This window comes from Podarcis tiliguerta (genome assembly GCF_965153285.1).
Source record: "Podarcis tiliguerta genome assembly, chromosome: 18".
NCBI classification, from domain to species: Eukaryota; Metazoa; Chordata; class Lepidosauria; order Squamata; family Lacertidae; genus Podarcis; species Podarcis tiliguerta.
In genome coordinates, this window is record NC_139551.1 from 411,232 (window position 1) to 430,463 (window position 19,232).

At 49.9% G+C, this 19,232-nt stretch overlaps 1 protein-coding gene across 1 annotated transcript; it reads left to right on the top strand.

Annotated features, from left to right (window-relative positions):
- The first annotated feature begins 586 nt into the window (after positions 1 to 586).
- On the top strand, positions 587 to 18,813 carry LONP1 (lon peptidase 1, mitochondrial). The gene is made up of 17 exons (XM_083421468.1): positions 587 to 747; positions 3,161 to 3,249; positions 3,581 to 3,700; positions 4,590 to 4,815; positions 4,983 to 5,044; positions 6,301 to 6,430; positions 8,696 to 8,779; positions 9,594 to 9,953; positions 10,670 to 10,848; positions 10,945 to 11,032; positions 12,261 to 12,383; positions 13,175 to 13,291; positions 14,859 to 14,999; positions 15,113 to 15,278; positions 16,367 to 16,575; positions 17,375 to 17,539; positions 18,448 to 18,813. Exons 1-17 carry the CDS (start codon positions 664 to 666, stop codon positions 18,613 to 18,615), a joined length of 2,511 nt encoding a protein of 836 aa, XP_083277594.1. The 5' UTR covers positions 587 to 663; the 3' UTR covers positions 18,616 to 18,813.
- The last annotated feature ends 419 nt before the right edge of the window (positions 18,814 to 19,232 follow it).

Below are 19,232 nucleotides of genomic sequence, written 5' to 3' on the forward strand. Positions count from 1 at the left end.
TGTAAAATGAAATAAAATGATTATAATATAATATAATATAATAATTAATATCTATAGCACACATCCAACCAGGCAATCATGTAATGTCATCCACCCCCCCCCAATCGACCCCCTGCCTGAAATGAGCCAAGTCTCCTTTTCGAAATCCGTTCCCCCATTCAAAGCCCAAGCCAAGGCAACTGGCCAATCAGCGGCCGCGGCGCCTGGCCTCCCTCCCTCCTCTCTCTCCACCCCCGGAAGTTCCGCAGGGGCCGCTCTGCCCCGCCACTTCCGCTCCCCCTCTGCCTCTCCGTCATCACTCCGCGCGCGGCGCTGTCCAAGATGGCGGCGTCCATGTCGGCGGCGTCTCCGCTGCGGCTGCTCTGGCGGTGCCGGGGGCGCCTCTACCCGAGGCGGGCGACGGCGGCTGCCCGACCCTGGGCGGCGGCGGCGGCGACGGCGGGCTCCGGGCGGGCCTGGCTTCCCCCGCCGGTGGCTCCCCGGCCGCCTCCCCAGCGGCTGCTCTTCTTCCTGCGAGGCCCCTCGGACGGCTCTCCTTCCTCCTCGGACGGCGGCCTGGAAGGCGGCGAAGGCGGCGAGGGAGGAGGAGGCGGCGGCGGCCTCCCCGGGGACGGCGGCGGCGCGGAGTCGGGCGGCGGGCCGGTGACGGCGCTGGCGCCCCTCATGGTCCCCGAGAGGGTCCCGCATGTGCCGCTCATCGCCGTCGCCCGGAACCCCGTCTTCCCCCGATTCATCAAGATCATCGAGGTAGGACCCCGACGCGCCCCCAATCCCCCCAGACCAGGGGGAAGGAAGCTTTTAAGGCGGGGGGCCGGTGTCTCGGAGCTGGGGGGCGGGCGGGCTAGATTTGGGCGGGGGGGGGCAATGAACGGATTCCTATGCCCCAAAAATAAAAATGTATTGTTATTATTATTACTCATGTAAAAACAGACAAGCCCCACAAATAACCCAGAGATGCATTTGAAATAAAAGGACACATTCTACTCTATAGGGGGGGGCGGATTATATTTTGAATAATAATAATAATTCCTCTGCCCCACAAATAATAGGACACATTCTGCTCCACTGTCCCTTAGAGCTTGTGGGGGGGCGGATTATATTTTTAATAATAATAATAATGAACGGATTCTACTCATGTAAAAACACTCTGATTCGACAGGTGTCTTTTGGTACTGTAAGGAGCTGGGATGACAGGTAAGATCTCTCCCTTACAGAAGGTGCTTCTGATCTCAGCTCCTTACCTGCAGTGAAGATACCAGGTAGCCTGACACCTGGCTGGTTGAGAGGGGATCAAATACTTATTTCACTCATTAGAATTCCTGTTTTTCTGTCCCTCGCAGAAACCCAGAAGACAAAAGTCAGATATGGATGTGCAATATAATGAGTGAAATAAATATTTGATCTGGTCTCTTCTCTGTGTGTAACGAGCTGAGATTAGAAGCACCTGCTGCAAGCTCTTGCCTGTAACCCCAGACTTTTGTAAAAATGGTAATTATGCCTTGGTTGAATTTTCTGGGTAGCCTGGCCATTCCTTGGAGATGGTAAGTACTTAGTTCCTGAATCTCTTGCGCATCTTGGTAGTTTCCTCAGCTGAACAGATACTTGCCAGGCTGTATTTTGAAAGGGAGGTGTGAGCCCCTACAGTCCAAATGGAAAGACAATTATTATTGTTCCCATTTCCTTCCTCCTTGCAGAGAAAGATTTGGGGCCAATTTGGGAGAGTCCAAATAGGTTCCGGATTGCTCTCCTGGACACGTGGTTTATATACTTAGGTGTTTGCCTGGTACATTTATGAACATTTTATTCTACATTTGAGACCTTAGAATTCTTATAATGGGGGGGGGGTGCAAGCAAACAATATTATTTTATTATTATAGTTATTATTGTAATTGTTGTATTATTGTTGTTATCTTCCTGCTCTGGTGAGGAGAGGGGAGGAGAGGCCACACACACACACACAATCCCTGGAATTTTAGGATGTGACTCATAAACTGGCCGTCTGCTGAGATTTCACTGGGTTTCATCATCTCCTCCTTTGCCGCTTGTTTCAAGAAAATAGAAGCGCAGCTCCTTTGCTTCGAACTCTCAGCCGTTCTTTCGCGGCGGTTCCAGCTGAATGGCCTTTTGGATCCTTCCCAATTCTGCTATTGTGTGATGCCACAATTTGCTGGCAGGGACGGCGCTTTTGGCCTTGGTGTTGTCCAGAACTCAAATTAGACACGCTGCCCTTTGCATTCCTTTTCCCCTTGAGAGGCCCAGTGCTTGCCAAGGCCACCTTTCAAGGATTTGTTTGGTAGACAGACTGAGGGGAGAGGGGGGGGCTGCTCTTGTTGTGGCAGAAGCCGCAGTTCGGCATCTCTTGTTTCCTTGGACTGTGATAGATGTGGCATCTCACATTTTAGAAATGCTGGTATGGAAGGGCAGAACAGAGAGAGAGGGCTGAATGTTCATCAGGGGCCTTGAACAACCTTCCTGCGGCCATCGTTCATCTGATTTCTACTCTAAATACAAGGAGCAAACCTAAATTCTAGTCAGCGTGGATAAAAATCAATGATTTTTTTTAAAAAAATAACTAAATAAATCATATTTATTTATTTTTTAAATCGGACTTTTAAAATTTAAATCGGATTTTTAAAATAAAATGCTTTGGGAGGAAAAATCTTTCTAAAGATAGTTTTATGTTTAAGTTACATTATAGTCCAAAGGCGATTATCAGGAAATAAGGATTTGTTTTAAGTTTTTCACGTGTGCTGAAACTCAGTCTAAGGTGGGTTTTTTTAAAAAAAAAGTTTAACCACATTGTGACCCATTGCGGCAGCTTATAGCTTTTAGCAATAAACATTTCATTCATTCATTCATTGGGGCTGACTCCCTAGCAAATGGGCTTTGTTCCAAGAAAAGCTGCAACTTGGAGGTCAATGTGCCCCTCTTTGCCAGACTCTCTCTCCCAGGCTTGCCTTAATTGACTGACACGCGTCCTTGCCGTGGCTTTTGACACTTGAGATGTGTATTTTAGGACCCACCTTCCTCCTGTGACTGCAAGGTGTTTTAAACTGTTCTTAGTGTTGCATTTTAATTGAGGTAACCACTCCAGAACCTTAGGGTGAGGGGTTAGTAATTCATTAATAATTTCAATAATAATAATAATTGAACCTTTTAGGTGAAAAACAAGAAACTGGTTGAGTTGCTGCGGAGGAAAGTCAGCCTTGCCCAACCGTACGCTGGCGTCTTCCTCAAAAAGGACGACAGGTGAGCCCAGAGCTTTCACCCCAGTCTTTCCTGGGGTCCCACGCGAGAAACGCCACCCATATATTGTACTCCAAAGGCCAAGTGCAGTTTTAAATCTCTCCCTCCCCATTTAATGTCCTGCCTTTCTTCAGTTAAGGGGGTGGGGTCTGCAGCCCGGGAGCGGATGACTTCCTTTGCATGCAGAAGGTCTTGGGGTCTGTCCTGCAGGGGGTTCTCCAAGTAGGGCTGGGAAAGACCCCTGAGCCAGAAACCCTGGGGACCCACTGTCCCCCCCCCCAATAAAATAAATCCCTCTCTGCCTGCCATTCTGAACCCCTGCTTGGATCTCCAGCAATGAGTCGGACGTGGTGGAGAACCTGGACGAGATCTACCAGATGGGAACCTTTGTGCAGATTCACGAGATGCAGGACCTTGGTGACCGGCTGAGGATGATCGTCATGGGGCACCGGAGGTAAAGCCCCCCCCCCCACGCAGCCCCCCCCTTCTCCTTCCTCACTGGCCTCCCCACCGGTGAAGGGGAGGGTCGTGGAAGGAAGCGGAAAATGAGAAAGATGCAGACTGGATGACGAGTGCCTGCGATTGGGGAGTGATAGCTTTGCTCCATTCGGCCCTTTCTCCTCCTCCTCCTCTTTTTCTCCTTCTCCTCCTCCTCCTTCTTCTTTCCCTCGTAGCCGAGTAAGATTGTCTTCCATAAACACAGTTTAAACAGTGAGTCCGTAAGTGACTGTGGAGGCCAATTCTGGATCCCCACGTCCTTCCACAGTGGGGACATTGGTTTTGGGGCGGGAGTTGATCACTGTGAGGGTTTGCCAAGAGTGCCTTCCTCTTAGCATGTATCTCCCTTGAGTCCTGAGTTCGAGTGTCTTCAAAGCCCATGACACCTGTGGGGAAGGCTGTTCTCTAACTGGAGCCCTCGCAGGCAACTGGTTCCCAGCTGTCGATGTTTATACTACATTTTTTTATATTTGCCTTGAGAGAGTCTTTGAACCTCTTTTGTTGACCACCAGCATTACTCTTTCCATTCTTAAGTTTGGAATAGAGTAATTGCTTTGGAAGACAATAATCAGGCATCCGCACAAAACAGCCAGTCCAACAAAGTTGATACTGAAGAATCATTGCTTTGACACTGGAGATATTTGCTTCTTCCAGGACACTGGCATTAGTTTGCCTGTGTAAAACTTTTCGGGCATCCCATTCTCTCCTCCTAAGAACCCTGTGAGGCGGGTTAGGCGGAGACAGGCAGTAATTGGCCCCAATCCTGCACCCCTATGCCGCTTGGAGGCAGTAATGAGAGAGAGAATGTGGATCCCTTTCCCCATCTCCCCCCTCTGGTCCTGCAGGATCCGGATCAACAAGCAGCTGGAGGTGGAGCCCGAAGAGGCGGCCGAGGAGAGCAAGCCAAAGACCCGCCGGAAGCAGAAGCGGTCGAAGAGGGAGGCGGGCGAGGCGGCCGAGGCCGTGGGGGACGTGGTGCTGGAGCCCCTGGAAGGCTCCCCAGGGGAGGTGCTCATGGTGGAAGTGGAGAACGTGGCGCACGAGGAGTTCCAGGTCACGGAAGAGGTCAAGGTGAGTGAGAGGCGCCCACCAGGAGTTGGCAAGGCGGCAAAGGTCACGCTGCCCTTCCTGGGCGGGGGCTGCCTGGTGAGTGCAAACGGAGGTTCGTGACTGGGGGGGGGGCGCGTCCCTCTCTCTTCCCACCCTCCAACCGCCCCTCTCGCTGTCTTCCTTCACAGGCCCTGACGGCCGAAATCGTCAAGACCATCCGGGACATCATTGCGCTGAACCCGCTGTACAGGTGGGTTCGGAGAAGCCTTTCGCGACGCCCTCTTTGCCCCCCTGGCACATGCCCCCCTCCCCAGGAAGTGGCCATAAGGCCCTTCACGCGACCCCCCATTGAGGAGCTGCCTTGGAAAGCCGGCCGCAAACTGAATAGCAAGCTTCTCCCAGTCTGATTCTCCCTTGGAACCATTTTCAAATGTGTTTATATGTTGAACAGTCTGTAAACATTCAGATTCGAAAGGATATAAATTTATTTTGCATTTTTCTGGCTGGAACCATCTTACTTCTTTCAGAACTGTGTGGTTTTTTTACCATTGCCGCACGCCCTGGGGCAGAGGGTGGGTGAGGGATTTAGGAACGGAACAAATGAGTGTTGGTTTCGTATATGAAGTTCACAACCTATTGGGCGTTTTGCTGGCAAAACTATCCTTGGGTCCGGTACTTCCAATTACCTCATCAGCCTTACCAGGGCAATATGCAAACTTAATCCATTCCAGAAGTCTGTTCCAAAACCAAAGTGATATTTGGAGCTTTGCTTTTTGCTATTTTTTTGTGCTTTTGTTTGTGCGGCTTTTTCCTTTGTTTGTTTTTTCTTACTGTGACTTGTTCTTCATTTCATGGGACGGACTTGTGACCGTGGTTGTGACTTCATTTTTCTGACTTGTTTTTGTGACTGTGTGGAACCCAGTTCAGCTACTAATTGATTGATTGTGTGACTGCGGTAATGGATAAAAGTCCCCCATCCAAACAATGACCATCGTCAGTCTATGTCAGAAAAATAATTTTAATTTTTATCATCTACAAAGCCGCCTTATTTATTTTATAGTACAGTACATTGATTCTTGCTTTCGTTTTATGGATCAATGGTCTTGTTAGATAGTAAAATCCATGTTAAATTGCTGTCTTATGACTTGTTTTTAAAAGTCTGGAACGGATTAATCCATTTTGCATTCCTTTCTATGGGAAAGCGCTCCTTGGTTTTGGAACAGACTTCTGGAACAGATTAAGTTTGAGAACCATGGTACCACTGTAAAGTTATTTTGAACATTTTTCCCCAATTCATTATATGTCATTTCCCGGAATTCCTTTATCATTTTGCAATTCCACCACGTACGACGAAGGTTTCCCTCATACGAAACATCTCAGTTGAGCCCAGAAGCTGCCCATGCGCAGAAAGAAACTTCCCACCGGTCTTTTTTCTGGGAACGAAGGACTCCTGCGGGAAAGAGGCAGCCCTGCTCTTCTGACGTGCGCTTTTGTCCGTCCTCGCAGGGAGGCCGTGCTTCAGATGATGCAGGCGGGACAGAGGGTCGTCGACAACCCCATCTACCTGAGCGACATGGGGGCCGCGCTGACGGGGGCCGAGTCCCACGAGCTGCAGGACATCCTGGAAGAGACAAACGTAAGTGGGGAGGGACAAGGTCCCATCGCCGCTGTGAAAGTCCGTGTTCTCTGCAGCGGTGGGCTGTTGGGTGAGTGATTTTCCCACCCCCCAAAAAGCTGAACAACTCTTGCCACTCCTCCCAACAGAACCTTAACAGTTCTGGTCAGTCCTCCCCTCAAAAAGCCCCTAGGCAATGACAATGGGTGGATCGCTGCCAGTTTTATTATCCTGGGAGTCAATCGCAGTCTCTATAGAGAGCTAGACGTTCCTGCTCTAGATGAATCTGCCGGGTACTGAGGGCCTCTGCTGAGCACCTTTCCTTGGTAATTTCCAAGGCAACACGATGACCAAGTACAACAATGCAGTATCAATGTAAAGTCTTTATATAATCTATACAGAGCATTGAACAATATGAAAAACCAAATAAGCAGAATCTCAGAAATCTCTGAAAGTAAGTCTTATCAGTCTCTGAAAGTCTTTGTAGACTGTGGAAGTCTCTGAAAGAAGGAATGGGTCAGATTCTTATCTGGTGAAAACAAGCCGTAAAGCTTTGTTTTATGACGTCCAGCGCGGCCGAAGTGGTCTGCAAAGAGACGTAGTGAGCAGTGATTCCGGATATACCCACAGCAGACGGAACAGACGTGCTTCATAAACTGCAAATGAATTATTGAAACAATGACCTGCATGTGCTATAATGACAATTCAGTATGAAATATGAAATAAAACCAAAAGGGGTGCCTCAAAACTGGCATTACGAATGCGTGAACGGAGGCAATTTGGAGGCGCCTCTTGTGGAAACATTTTGTTTCTCATAACCATTCTGACACGGATTTATTATTCACGGTATTGTGGGTGAATCAGAAAGCCATAAGTATTAGACAAGATTATGAAAGATGCTTACGACAGCAAGAATCTCGGTTTATCTTTATGTTCAAAACCATTCATCCGGGAGGACTGAATTCTGAATTGGATCTCAATTGTTTTATTTGATTCTTTCCATTCTGGCTGTTAAACTGTGCTGTGTCTTTAAGCTCAATCTCCTGCTGATGAGCCCCACCTGGGGTCGGCTTTTTAGGTTTCTAGCAACAGGCAGTCAGTAGCAGAGGCTGCAGAACTTTATGACCGCTGCTCCGTAGATGTTGTTGTTTTATAATTCTATTCACCATATAGATGGGGTATGTACTTTTGGTTTTATTTATATTTATATTATAGATTATACAAAGAATTTATATTGATATTGCATTGTTGTACTTGGATATCGTGTTGCCTTGGAAATTACTGATAATTGTTTGCAACACAGGGGTTTAGTTGTTTGTTTGGTTACTTATTGTCGCACCTTTCCTCGGTGGCAGCCGCATTGGGGGATTTTTTTTTGGGGGGGGGGTTGCTAAAAACTGCTTTGGTACTCCCCCCCCCCCCTAATATTTTTCCAGGCGGGAAATATTTCAAGGCAGATCTTTGGAAACTTAGGTGCAGGCGATGCTGGAGACTTGGGCTGCTGTTTTAATTCCTGGCTCCAGATGTGCAGCACTATCGTTTTGCAAAGATACCGTATTTTTCGCTCCATAGGACGCACCAAGTTTTTTGGGGGGGAAATAAAGAAAAAAAAATTATTTCCCCCCCAGGCGCTTGTGGGCCCAGCAGCGGGGAGAAGCGCTCTTCTCCCCGCCGCCTGCCTTCAGACCAGGTCCGGGGACAGCGGGAAGACGCGCTGTGCCTCCCCGCTGTCCCCAGAGCTTACGGGGCTGGCAGCGGGGAGAAGCACGCGTCTCCCCGCCGTCAGCCTCCAAACCACATCGGGAGACAGCGGGATGGCGGCGTTCCGCCTTCCCGCTGTCCCCCGACCTTGTGGGGCTGGCGCTGGGGCTCTCCTGAAGTCTGGAGAGCGAGAGGGGTCGGTGCGCACCAACCCCTCTCACTCTCCAGGCTTCAGCGAAAGTCTGCATTCGCTCCATAGGACGCACACACATTTCCCCTTCATTTTTGGAGGGGGAAAAGTGCGTCCTATGGAGCGAAAAATACGGTAATTAATTTCATATAAAGCAGAGAACTGCTATAATGAGGATCCAGATGTGCTTGTGATTCATTCAAACTATTGTTTTTTTTAACTAGTAATGATTTCATTTTATAATGATGTGTTTAAAATGTTGAGCGCCTGGGTGAAAGGCGGGCTAGAAAAATACGAATCAGGAATTCTTGGACGTGACTCGCCCTCCCCTGAACCCCAAGGCTCTCTGGCCCCACGAAGAGACACACAGGGGAATTTCTTTCCTTTCCTCCTAGATTCCCAAGCGCCTCTACAAAGCCCTCTCTCTGCTGAAGAAAGAGTATGAACTCAGCAAGCTCCAGCAACGTCTTGGGCGGGAGGTGAGCAGAAGGTCTCCTTGGAGGTATTTTGGGGCAGAACGAGGCAATAATGATAATGATAATTATTATTATTATTATTTCTACCCTGCCTATCTGGCTTGGTTTCCCCAGCCACTCTGGGCGGCTTCCAACAAAAGATCAGTAATTAAAGACGTCACTAAATGGAGCTGTCTTCAGATGCCTTCTAAAAGTCAGATAGTTGCTTATTTCCTTGGCATCCTGTGGGAGGGTGTTCCACAAGGCAGGTGCCACCACCGAGAAGGCCCTCTGCCTGGTTCCCTGTAACCTCGCTTCTCGCAGGGAGGGAATCGCCAGAAGGCCCTCGGGAGAGGGACCCCGGTGTCCGGGGTGGAGACGCTCCTTCATGTCTAAGGGGCCGTTTAGGGCTTTCAAAGTCAGCACCAACCCTTTGAATTGTGCTTGGAAACATACTGCAGATCTCTCAGGACTGGTGTTATGTAGTCTCCACTCCCAGTCCCCAGTCTAGCTGCCGCATTCTGGATTAATTGCAGTTTCTGGGTCACCTTCCAAGGTAGCCCCACATAGAGCACATTGCAGTAGTCCAAGCGGGAGAGAACCAGAGCATGCACCACTCTGGCCAGACAGTCCGCGGGCAGGGAGGGTCTCATCCTGCGTACCAGATGGAGCCGCCCTGGACACAGAACTGACCTGCGCCTCCATGGACAGCTGTGGGTCCAAAATGACTCCCAGGCTGCACACCTGGTCCTTTGGGGGCCCAGCTGCCCCATTCAGGACAGGGCGGCCTTCTCCCACCCACGCCCCTCCGCCGTCTCCCCTGTCTCCCCTCCGCCAGGTGGAGGAGAAGATCAAGCAGACGCACCGCAAGTACCTCTTGCACGAGCAGCTGAAGATCATCAAGAAGGAGCTGGGCTTGGAGAAGGAGGACAAGGACGCCATCGAGGAGAAGTTCCGGGAGCGGCTGAAGGACCTCGTGGTCCCCCCGCACGTCATGGAGGTCATCGACGAGGAGCTGAACAAGCTGGGGCTGCTGGACAACCACTCGTCCGAGTTCAGCGTCACGCGGAACTACCTGGACTGGCTGACCTCCGTCCCCTGGGGGAAGGGCAGCGAGGAGAACCTGGAGCTGGCCAGGGCCCAGGCCGTCCTGGAAGAGGACCACTACGGCATGGAGGACGTCAAGAAGAGGGTTCTGGTAAGGGGACACACTGCGCCTCTGGGGGGGGGGCGACGTGGAAAAGTAGGTCGCGTTTTCCCTAAGCACTGAACCATGGTTAGGTATGAACCATGGCTGGCTGTCTCTCTTCTTTTTTTTAAGAGCAACGGACAGAAGATAGGGGTATTATTATTATTATTATTTATTGAATTTATATACCGCCCTCTAAACCACAGTTAGGTATGAACCAGGGTTTGCTCCCTTTCTTCTTTTTTAAGAGCAACAGACAGAAGGCATGTACAAACTCGCAACTCGTGAACAAATGGGGTATTAGCGTATTATTATTATTATTAGAACTTATATGCCACCCTATACCCAGAGGTCTCAGGGCGGTTCACAGAACAAGCAGAACATAGGCGAACTTCTAATGATATTTGGAATTCGTTTTTAAAAGCACTTGTTTTAGGTTAAATATAGGGCAACTACAATAGCAATCTCGTAATACGTTCTGGGTTTTTTTAATAGTATTATATATGGGTACTATTTACCCCCCTTTTCCACATCTTATTTTACCCTGGTGCAGTTACAATTATATATACACACACATACATACATATTTATATGTTTTTATTTTCATTAAAGCATATTAATCATTGAAAACTAATAAGAAGTATATAACGACGACAACTGGAAATGAACTTGTATTCTGCGCTGTCTTTCTGCCCCGTCTCTGTCCCCCCCCCTCCGCTGCCCAGGAGTTCATTGCGGTCAGCCAGCTGCGAGGCTCCACTCAGGGCAAGATCCTCTGCTTCTTTGGGCCCCCCGGCGTGGGCAAGACCAGCATCGCCCGCTCCATCGCCCGGGCCTTGAACCGCCAGTATTTCCGCTTCAGCGTCGGAGGGATGACGGACGTGGCTGAGATCAAGGGCCACAGGTGGGCGGGGGGGCCGTCGCTTTAGTTGGGGGGTGGACTGGATGATGCCCTGGGGCTCCCTGCTTCCAACTCTGCGGTCCTGTGCTTCTCATCCAGGCGGACGTACGTGGGGGCCATGCCAGGAAAGATCATCCAGTGTCTGAAGAAGACCAAGACGGAGAACCCCCTCATTCTGATCGACGAGGTAACGGGGTCTTGCTCATTGACTGATTGATTTGTCAGGAGGTTTTTAATGAATGGTTTTTTTCATGTAGTTTTGATTGTTTGTTGGAAGCCGCCCAGAGTGTCTGGGGAAACCCAGCCAGATGGGCAGGGTATATATAATAAATTATTATTATTATTACAGTGGTGCCTCGCAAGACGAAATTAATCGGTTCCGCGAGTCTCTTTGTCTAGCGGTTTTTTCGTCTTGCAAAGCAACCCTATTAGCGGTTTAGCGGCTATTAGCGGCTATTAAAGGTTTAAGGGATTAGCGGATTAGCTGCTAAAAGGCTATTAGCGGCTATTAAAGGCTTAAGGGATTAGCGGATTAGCTGCTAAAAGGCTATTAGCGGTTTAGCGGCTTAGAAAAAGGGGGTGGGGAGCGAAAAAAAATCTCAAGACTCGCAAGACATTTTTGTCTTGCGAAGCAAGCCCATAGGGAAATTCGTCCTGCGAAGCGCCTCTGAAAACGGAAAACCCTTTCGTCTAGCGGGTTTTCCGTCTTGCGAGGCATTCGTCTTGCAGGGCACCACTGTATTATTATTTGTATGCCGCCCCCATTGTTCAGCCCGGACACCGGGGTCCATCTCTCCAGGGCCTTCTGGTGGTTCCCTCCCTGCGAGACGTGAGGCTACAGGGAACCAGGCAGAGGGCCTTCTCGGTGGTGGCGCCCGCCCCGTGGAACGCCCTCCTGTCAGATGTCAAGGAAATAAACAACTGTCTGACTTAAGGCAGCCCTGTTTAGGAAAGCTTTTTAATGTCTGATGTTTTATCATGTTTTTAATATTCTGTTGGGAGCTGCCCAGAGTGGCTGGGGAAACCCAGCCAGATGTGTGGGGTATAGATAAGAAATTATCATTATTCTCTCCTCCGGGCTCTTACTAATTGATTGATTGATTGATCTGAGGGCAGCTCACAACATAGCGTAACCCAAGTTACGTAATGGAAACAAGAACAGCAACCCCCCCCCAAAAAAACTATACCCCCCCCTCCCCACCAACGCATTTTAAAGGGTATATCTAGGATGTTAGTCAGCTCTAGGCCTGGTTGAAGAGGAAGAGTTTTGCCTGGTGTAATGAAGGCGCCAGGCGAGCCTCCCTGGGGAGAGCGTTCCACAGACGCGGAGCCGCCACAGAAAAGGCCCCGCTTTTGCGTCAGCGCCCTTGGGGGCCCCGCTCCTCCCTGGCGCTGACGCGGCTCCTGTGCCGCAGGTGGACAAGATTGGCAGGGGCTACCAAGGGGACCCTTCCTCCGCCCTCCTCGAGCTGCTGGACCCCGAGCAGAACGCCAACTTCCTGGACCACTACCTGGACGTCCCAGTCGACCTCTCCAAGGTACCTTCTCTCTCGCTGCTGGCCTCCCTGGACCTTTGGCGGGGGGGGGGGTGTTTGGCTGGGCCCCCCAGCAGAACCAGTGGTTAGCGGGGAGGGAGCCCGGGATTGAGAAACTCCTTGGGGGTTACGGATTCGCCATCAGGAGGCTGGAAAACATCTGTGGTGAGGGGAGTTGGGAGGGACATTTTTCTATATACTGCTTTTCGTCTTTTTAAAACGTTTTACCCAATTTCCAGAAATTCCCAGTTACCCAATTTCCAGAAATTCCACTACATAATTTTTTTTAAAAAATCCTGTAAATTACCAGTTTCCCACCTCTTTCCCTGTGACATTTTTCTTAACCCTCCCCACATTTGTCGCAGCTCATCTTCCCTCTTCTTACGTCAAAATCGTAACACTGCCGTCTCTAAAATTTCCTGTTCCAGTCCTGCTTACAGATGCTCCATGTTGTAGTATTTCTTCAAATAATCTGAATAATTTCTTCAAAAATTGTCATTTGATTTTCTTATTTTGGCTGTCACAGTTGAAGCAACTTAACTATATATTTTTGGGGGGAATTTCTGTCCCTGTAATCCCTAGCAGAAAAGGTGGTTTTTTTGGTGGGCTCAGCACCCTTCCTTTTTACACAACTCCTATCTCTGCCCCTTTTCTTGCACATGAATCGCAAAGCGGCCAGGACTGAGCGCCATTCTCTGTGCCCGCAAGGCCAGAGTGGCTCTGGTCTGGCTTTGTGGGTCTGCCCAGGTGCCCAGGCCCAACCGCGCTCTCCGCCTCGTGTGCCCCCCCCCCAGGTGCTCTTCATTTGCACGGCCAACGTGACGGAGACGATCCCGGAGCCCCTGCGGGACAGGATGGAGATGATCAACATCTCGGGCTACGTGGCGCAGGAGAAGCTGGCCATCGCGGAGGTGAGCCTTGGGCCTGGCAGCCCCCTAGGGCCCCCCCCCCCCGGGCTCAGTCTGCGCCCCTCAAACCCTGAAAGCCCCAGCCAAGCAGCAGGGGTATTCGAACCCTGGTCTCGCAGGGCCTCGTCTTGAATTTGCTTAAAATGAATGAGCCCGGCTCTTCCGGAAAGGCGGTTTTGTCTGCGATGAGTTTAGGGAGAACAAGGAGCGAAATGCCCTTTTTTTAAAGAGCAACAGACAGAAGATAGGTGTTTTTTTATTAAAACGAATGAGCCCGGCTCTGGCGGAAAGGCTGTTTCATATGCGATGGGTTTAGGGAGTGAAATGGGCTTTTTAGCGGGCGCCAGGCTTAAGTCCGCTTCTGGGTTTAGCTTTTTGCGAGACCCACAAAAGAGGGGGGCGGGAGGTGAGCTGCTCCTAAGAATTGGGCTTCTATAGAGAATGGTAGAATTGGAAGGGACTCCCAGAGCCCATTTAGTCCACCCCTACAATGCAAGGATCTCAACTCAGGGGGGTGGGAACGGCCCCAGAGGCTGGGCATTCAGCACAACTCACTCTGGGATGGAGGGAAAATGAGGTTTCAATGCGGACCAGATCCCCCAGGCGCTCTTTATATCATCGGGCGTTCCTTTATGACATCTACCACACTTTTCCGTGTATAAGCCAAGTTATTTTTCTGATAAATCAATGTCAAAAATTTGTATCTGTCTTATACATGGGCAATGCAGAGTGGGGACAGGGGATTCTGTGAGCGGGAGATTGGCAGCGGTAAGTGACCATTGGCTTAGGCAGTGTTGGGCAGTTGGGTGAGCAATTTTCTGCCTCCCCCCCAAAAAAAGCTCCAAAACTGTGGGCAATCACCCCCCAAATTTTCTAAATTTCAAGTCCCACAAAATAGGGGGCATCCTCTACACAGGGGCCTGCTCCTTAGGCTTGTGGAGATCGTGCTTTTGCTAATAAAGAGTTATCTCCAAGTTTGAACTGTGTGATGACTGACCAGCAGGCTCTGTGACACCTCCAGAGATGGATCGTAGGTTAGCGGTAGAGCATATTGTTTGCTTGCAAAAGGTGCTTGGGGACCAGGGCTGGGGAACTCTTTCTAGGTCTGAGGACGTGGGAGCCATGTGATGATTAGCAAATGTCTAGTCGTGCCATTTAGGCACACGAAGCACCAGTTTGGTAGAAAGCTTTAACAAAATCTTCAGGAGGCACACCAAATCTTCAAGAGGAGGAACAGTTCTGTAAAATTTTACACTGTAAAATTAAGAAAAATGATATGATATATTATAATACATACATATACACTGCAAAATAAAGTACAGTGGTACCTCGGGTTAAGTACTTAATTTGTTCTGGAGGTCTGTTCTTAACCTGAAACTGTTCTTAACCTGAAGCACCACTTTAGCTAATGGGACCGGAGCACGATTTCTGTTCTCATCCTGAAACAAAGTTCTTAACCCAAAGTACTATTTCTGGGTAAGCTGAAGCGTATGTAACCTGAGGTACCACTGTATAGGGTTTTGCGTCATTTGTGGGGGGGCCTGACCCCATCTCTCTTTCCCTCCCCCAGAGGTACCTGGTCCCCCAGGCCCGGGTCCTGTGCGGTCTGGATGAGGCCAAGACCAGCATCACGCCGGACGTCCTGACCGTCCTCATTAAGCAGTACTGCCGGGAGAGCGGGGTGAGGAACCTGCAGAAGCAGGTGGAGAAGGTGAGAGGGGACCCCCCCTTTGGTTGGTGGAGAAGGGGGGAGAGCTGAGGCCTTGTGTCACCCCCCACCTCCCAAAACAAGGGCTCCAACCCCCCTCCCATTTGCTCGCTCAGGTGCTGCGGAAATCGGCGTACAAGATTGTCAGCGGGGAGGCGGAGAAGGTGGAGGTGACGCCAGAAAATCTCCAGGATTTTGTCGGGAAGCCCATCTTCACGGTGGACCGGATGTATGACGTGACCCCCCCTGGGGTGGTGATGGGGCTGGCCTGGACCGCCATGGGTGAGACTCCGAAACGCCTCTCTTTGGATAATTTTTTTATTAGTTTTCAATTACAATAATCCAATTCTAGCCTCATTGTATCAATGTCAAAATTAAAATACAATTCCCAATAAAGTGGTACCTTGGTTCTCAAACGCTGAAAACCAGGAAGTCTGTTCCAAAACCAAGGTGCGCTTTCCCATAGAAAGGAATGCAGAACGGATTAATCCGCTCTAGACTTTTGAGAAGCCCTAAGACAGCAATTGAACGTGGATTTTGCTATCTAATGAGACCACTGAGCCATAAAACGAAAGCAAGAATCAATGTACTGTACTATAAAATAAATAAGACAGTATTGTAAATGATAAAATGAAAATTAAAGTTTTTTCTTAGCTGCACTGATGATAGTCATTGTTTGGATGGGGGGCTTTTATCCATTTCCGCAGTCACACAATCAATCCATCAGTAGCTAAACTGGGTTCCACACAGTCACAAAAACAAATTAACTTGGAAGTGCCTCAAAAACAACAACGCAAAATAAAGAGCAAAAACCAAAGTGCCAAACTCATGGGTAGACAAACTAAGGCCTGGGGGCCGGATCTGGCCCAATCGCCTTCTCAATCCGGCCTGCGGAAGGAATCAGCATGTTTTTACATGATTAGAATGTGTCCTTTTATTTAAAACGCATCTCTGGGTGATTTGTGGGGCATAGGAATTCGTTCATACTTTTTTTCCAAAATATAGTCCGGCCCCTCACAAGGTCTGAGGGACAGTGGACTGGCCCCCTGCTGAAAAAGTTTGCTGACCCCTGGCCAGACTTAATCCTTTCCGAAAATCTGTCTGACTTCCAAAGTGTTTGGAGACCGAGGCGCGGCTTCTGATTGGTGCAGGCGCCCCAGAAATAATAGCCGACAGCCGGAAAACGGAACTCTTACTTCCGGATTTTCAGTGTTTGAGAACCAAGGTCCCGCCGTATTCATAAAAGAGGTGGCGTTATATCGGGGGCGCTGGAGGTTTCAAGGTGTGACTGGCCCCTCTGGCTGGGTCCCCAGCTCTTACTTCTGGGTTTTTGGTCCCACTCTATGTCTCGCCCCTTTCCCCCCCCCCAGGCGGCTCCACCTTGTTTGTCGAGACCTCCCTCCGCCGCCCCAAGGACCCAGAGAGCAAGGAGGGCTCCCTGGAGGTCACCGGGCAGCTGGGCGACGTCATGAAGGAGAGCGCCAAGATCGCCTACACCTTCGCCCGGGCCTTCCTGATGGAGAGGGAGCCCAGCAACGACTTCCTGGTGGCGTCTCACCTCCACCTGCACGTCCCGGAGGTAAGAACGAGGCAGGCCGGGGCACTCTGCAGGGTTCCTTCTTCCTCTTCCTCCCACCACAAACAAATAGTCATTAAGCTTTCTAGTCCTCATGGAGCACTTTGTGCTGGTGGCACCGAGGTTGTTGTTTTTTGCCCTCTCAAGCTTTTGTGTCAGGAAACAATAGAGCCGTAATGGGTTTCCTCCAAGCTTAATAATAATTATTTATTACTTATACCCTGCCCATCTGCCTGGGTTTCCCCAGCCAGATTAAAACTACATTAAAACATCAGTCATTAAAAACTTCCCTAAACAGAGAATCTGCCTTCAGATGTCTTCTAAAAGTCGGATAGTTGTTTATTTCCTTTACATCTGATGGGAGGAGGGTGCCACCACCAAGAAGGCCCTCTGCCTGCTTCCCTGTAACCTCACTTCTTGGGGGGGAACCCAGAGATGGACCCTGGTGTCCGGGGTGGAGACGCTCCTTCAGGGATTCAGGGCCGTTTAAGGCTTTCAAAGTCAGCAGCAACACTTTGAATTGTGCTCGGAAACGTCCTGGGAGGCAATGTAGGTCTTTCAAGACCGGTGTTATGTGGTCTCCACTCCCAGTCCCCAGTCTGGCTGCCACATTCTGGATTATTTGTAGTTTCCTGGTCACCTTCAGAGGTAGCCCCACGGAGAGCGCATGGCAGTAGTCCAAGGGGGAGATAACCAGAGCAGGCACCACTCTTAGTTTGAAAGCGGCAAGATTCCCCCATCCTTTCCTGGTCTCTGATCTGCGCAGTCTAAGCCCTGCCTCTCCCTCCCTCTCTGTGCGCAGGGAGCCACCCCGAAGGACGGGCCCAGCGCCGGGTGCACCATCGTGACGGCCTTGCTGTCCCTGGCGATGGGGCAGCCCGCGAGGCAGAACGTGGCCATGACCGGGGAGGTGTCTCTGACCGGCAAGATCCTTCCCGTCGGGGGGATCAAGGAGAAGACCATTGCGGTAAGCAGGGATTGGGGATTGATCCTGCTCATCGACTCTGCCAACTGTTCTCCATTCTGCGTTCCTGTAGCATTTGTCTATTAGGCTACGGTTTCTTATCCCAAAGAATGGTAGTGTCGGGAAGGGACCCCCAGGTTCATCCAGCCCAACCCCCTGCAAGGCAGGAATCCTTTTGCCCAGCACGGGGCTTGAACCTGCAGCCCCGAGATTAAGAGGCTCAAGCTCCATACCAAATGAGCTGTCCTGGGACAGGAGCCAACAAGACCTCTGATGCCCTTTTAAAAGGCGTTTTTTGGGGGGTGGCTGTTGGGTTGTTTTTGTTTTAGGTATTTTGTGGTTTTATAGCTTGATTTTATTCTGTGAACCACCCTGAGACTCCCAGGTAGAGGGCGGTGAAGGGACCCCTGACCATTAGGACCAGTAAATTCAATAACTGATAAGTTGGTTCCTGCCCTGCCCCATTTTGCAGATGAAAACCTGTGTTTTAAGCTGGTTTTTAGCTTGTTGTCATTTTTGATTTCTTTTCAGCATGTTTAAAATACAGTGGTACCTTGGTTTAGGAACTTAATCTGTTCCAGAAGTCCGTTATTAAAAGAAAAGCTTTTTTTAACCAAGGCATGCTTTCCCATAGCAGCGGGGAACTCAATTGGAAGCGGAACATGTTCTGCTTCCAAGGCAAATTTCACAAACCAAAACACCTACTTTTGGGTTTGCGGCGTTCTTAATCCAAGTTGTTCATAAACTAAGCTGTTCTTAAACCAAGGCACCACTGTAGTTAACTTTCCTTGACTTTATTCTTTTGCAAACCGCTCTGAGGTTTTGGGTCATTGCCCTTTCCTCCAACCAAGTGGTGTAAATGTATTTTTGCTCAATTCCCATTAACGGTGCCTTTCTCATCGCCCTCCTAGGCCAAGCGAGCCGGGGTCTCCTGCATGATCCTCCCTCTGGAGAACAAGAAGGACTTCTGCGACCTTGCGGACTTCATCACGGAAGGACTGGAAGTGCATTTCGTTGAGCACTACAAGGAGATCTTTGACATTGTTTTCCCACAGCGCGATTCCCAGGGAGGAGCTTGAGCGCCTGGGCTCTCGCTGCCTTTGTTCCTCCTCACGCCGCCGTGTCTGAGCTCCGGCCCCGGGTGAAAGAGATGGACTCAGCAGAGAGCGGGCCACCCTCCAATTATGCCTCCGTTGCCACGAGATGTGCTGCACACCAAACGATGTGAATTATGAAGCAATTAAAAAGCCTTTGAGTGAAATTTCCAGCGCAAAGAAGTCCTGTGGAATGTGTTGAAACAGCAAAGGGCGGCGCAAGTAACTGCGGCAGACGGAAGTGGGGAAAAGTTGCTGCGGGTGTTTGTGTGGTCCCTGCCAGCTAAGAAATTGCACATCGCACGAAGACGGCCGCGAGAGAGACGTTTGCAGGGTAAGGCTATGCGGGGGAACCTCGGTTGTCAAACGTAGTCTGTTCTGGAAAACCGTCCGGGAACCAAAAATTGGCATCAACTGAGGCGCAATTGCCAGTCAGCAAAATCCATTTGGAAAAATGGAAGTCCGACTTCCAAAAAATGGTTTGAAAGCAGAACCAAATTGTTCAGCTTCCCAAGCGTTTGACAACAGAGGTTCCAGCTTACGGTATTTTTCGCTCTGTAAGACACACTTTTTCCAACATAAGGTGCTGTGCAGCCTGAATT

Excerpts from the sequence above, each read along its gene's own strand:
- LONP1 (XM_083421468.1), top strand. The coding sequence starts at position 664 with ATGGTCCCCGAGAGGGTCCCGCATGTGCCGCTCATCGCCGTCGCCCGG. Across the intron at positions 16,576-17,374 it reads TCCACCTGCACGTCCCGGAG|GGAGCCACCCCGAAGGACGG; the intron begins GTAAGAACGAGG and ends CTCTGTGCGCAG. Across the intron at positions 17,540-18,447 it reads TCAAGGAGAAGACCATTGCG|GCCAAGCGAGCCGGGGTCTC; the intron begins GTAAGCAGGGAT and ends TCGCCCTCCTAG.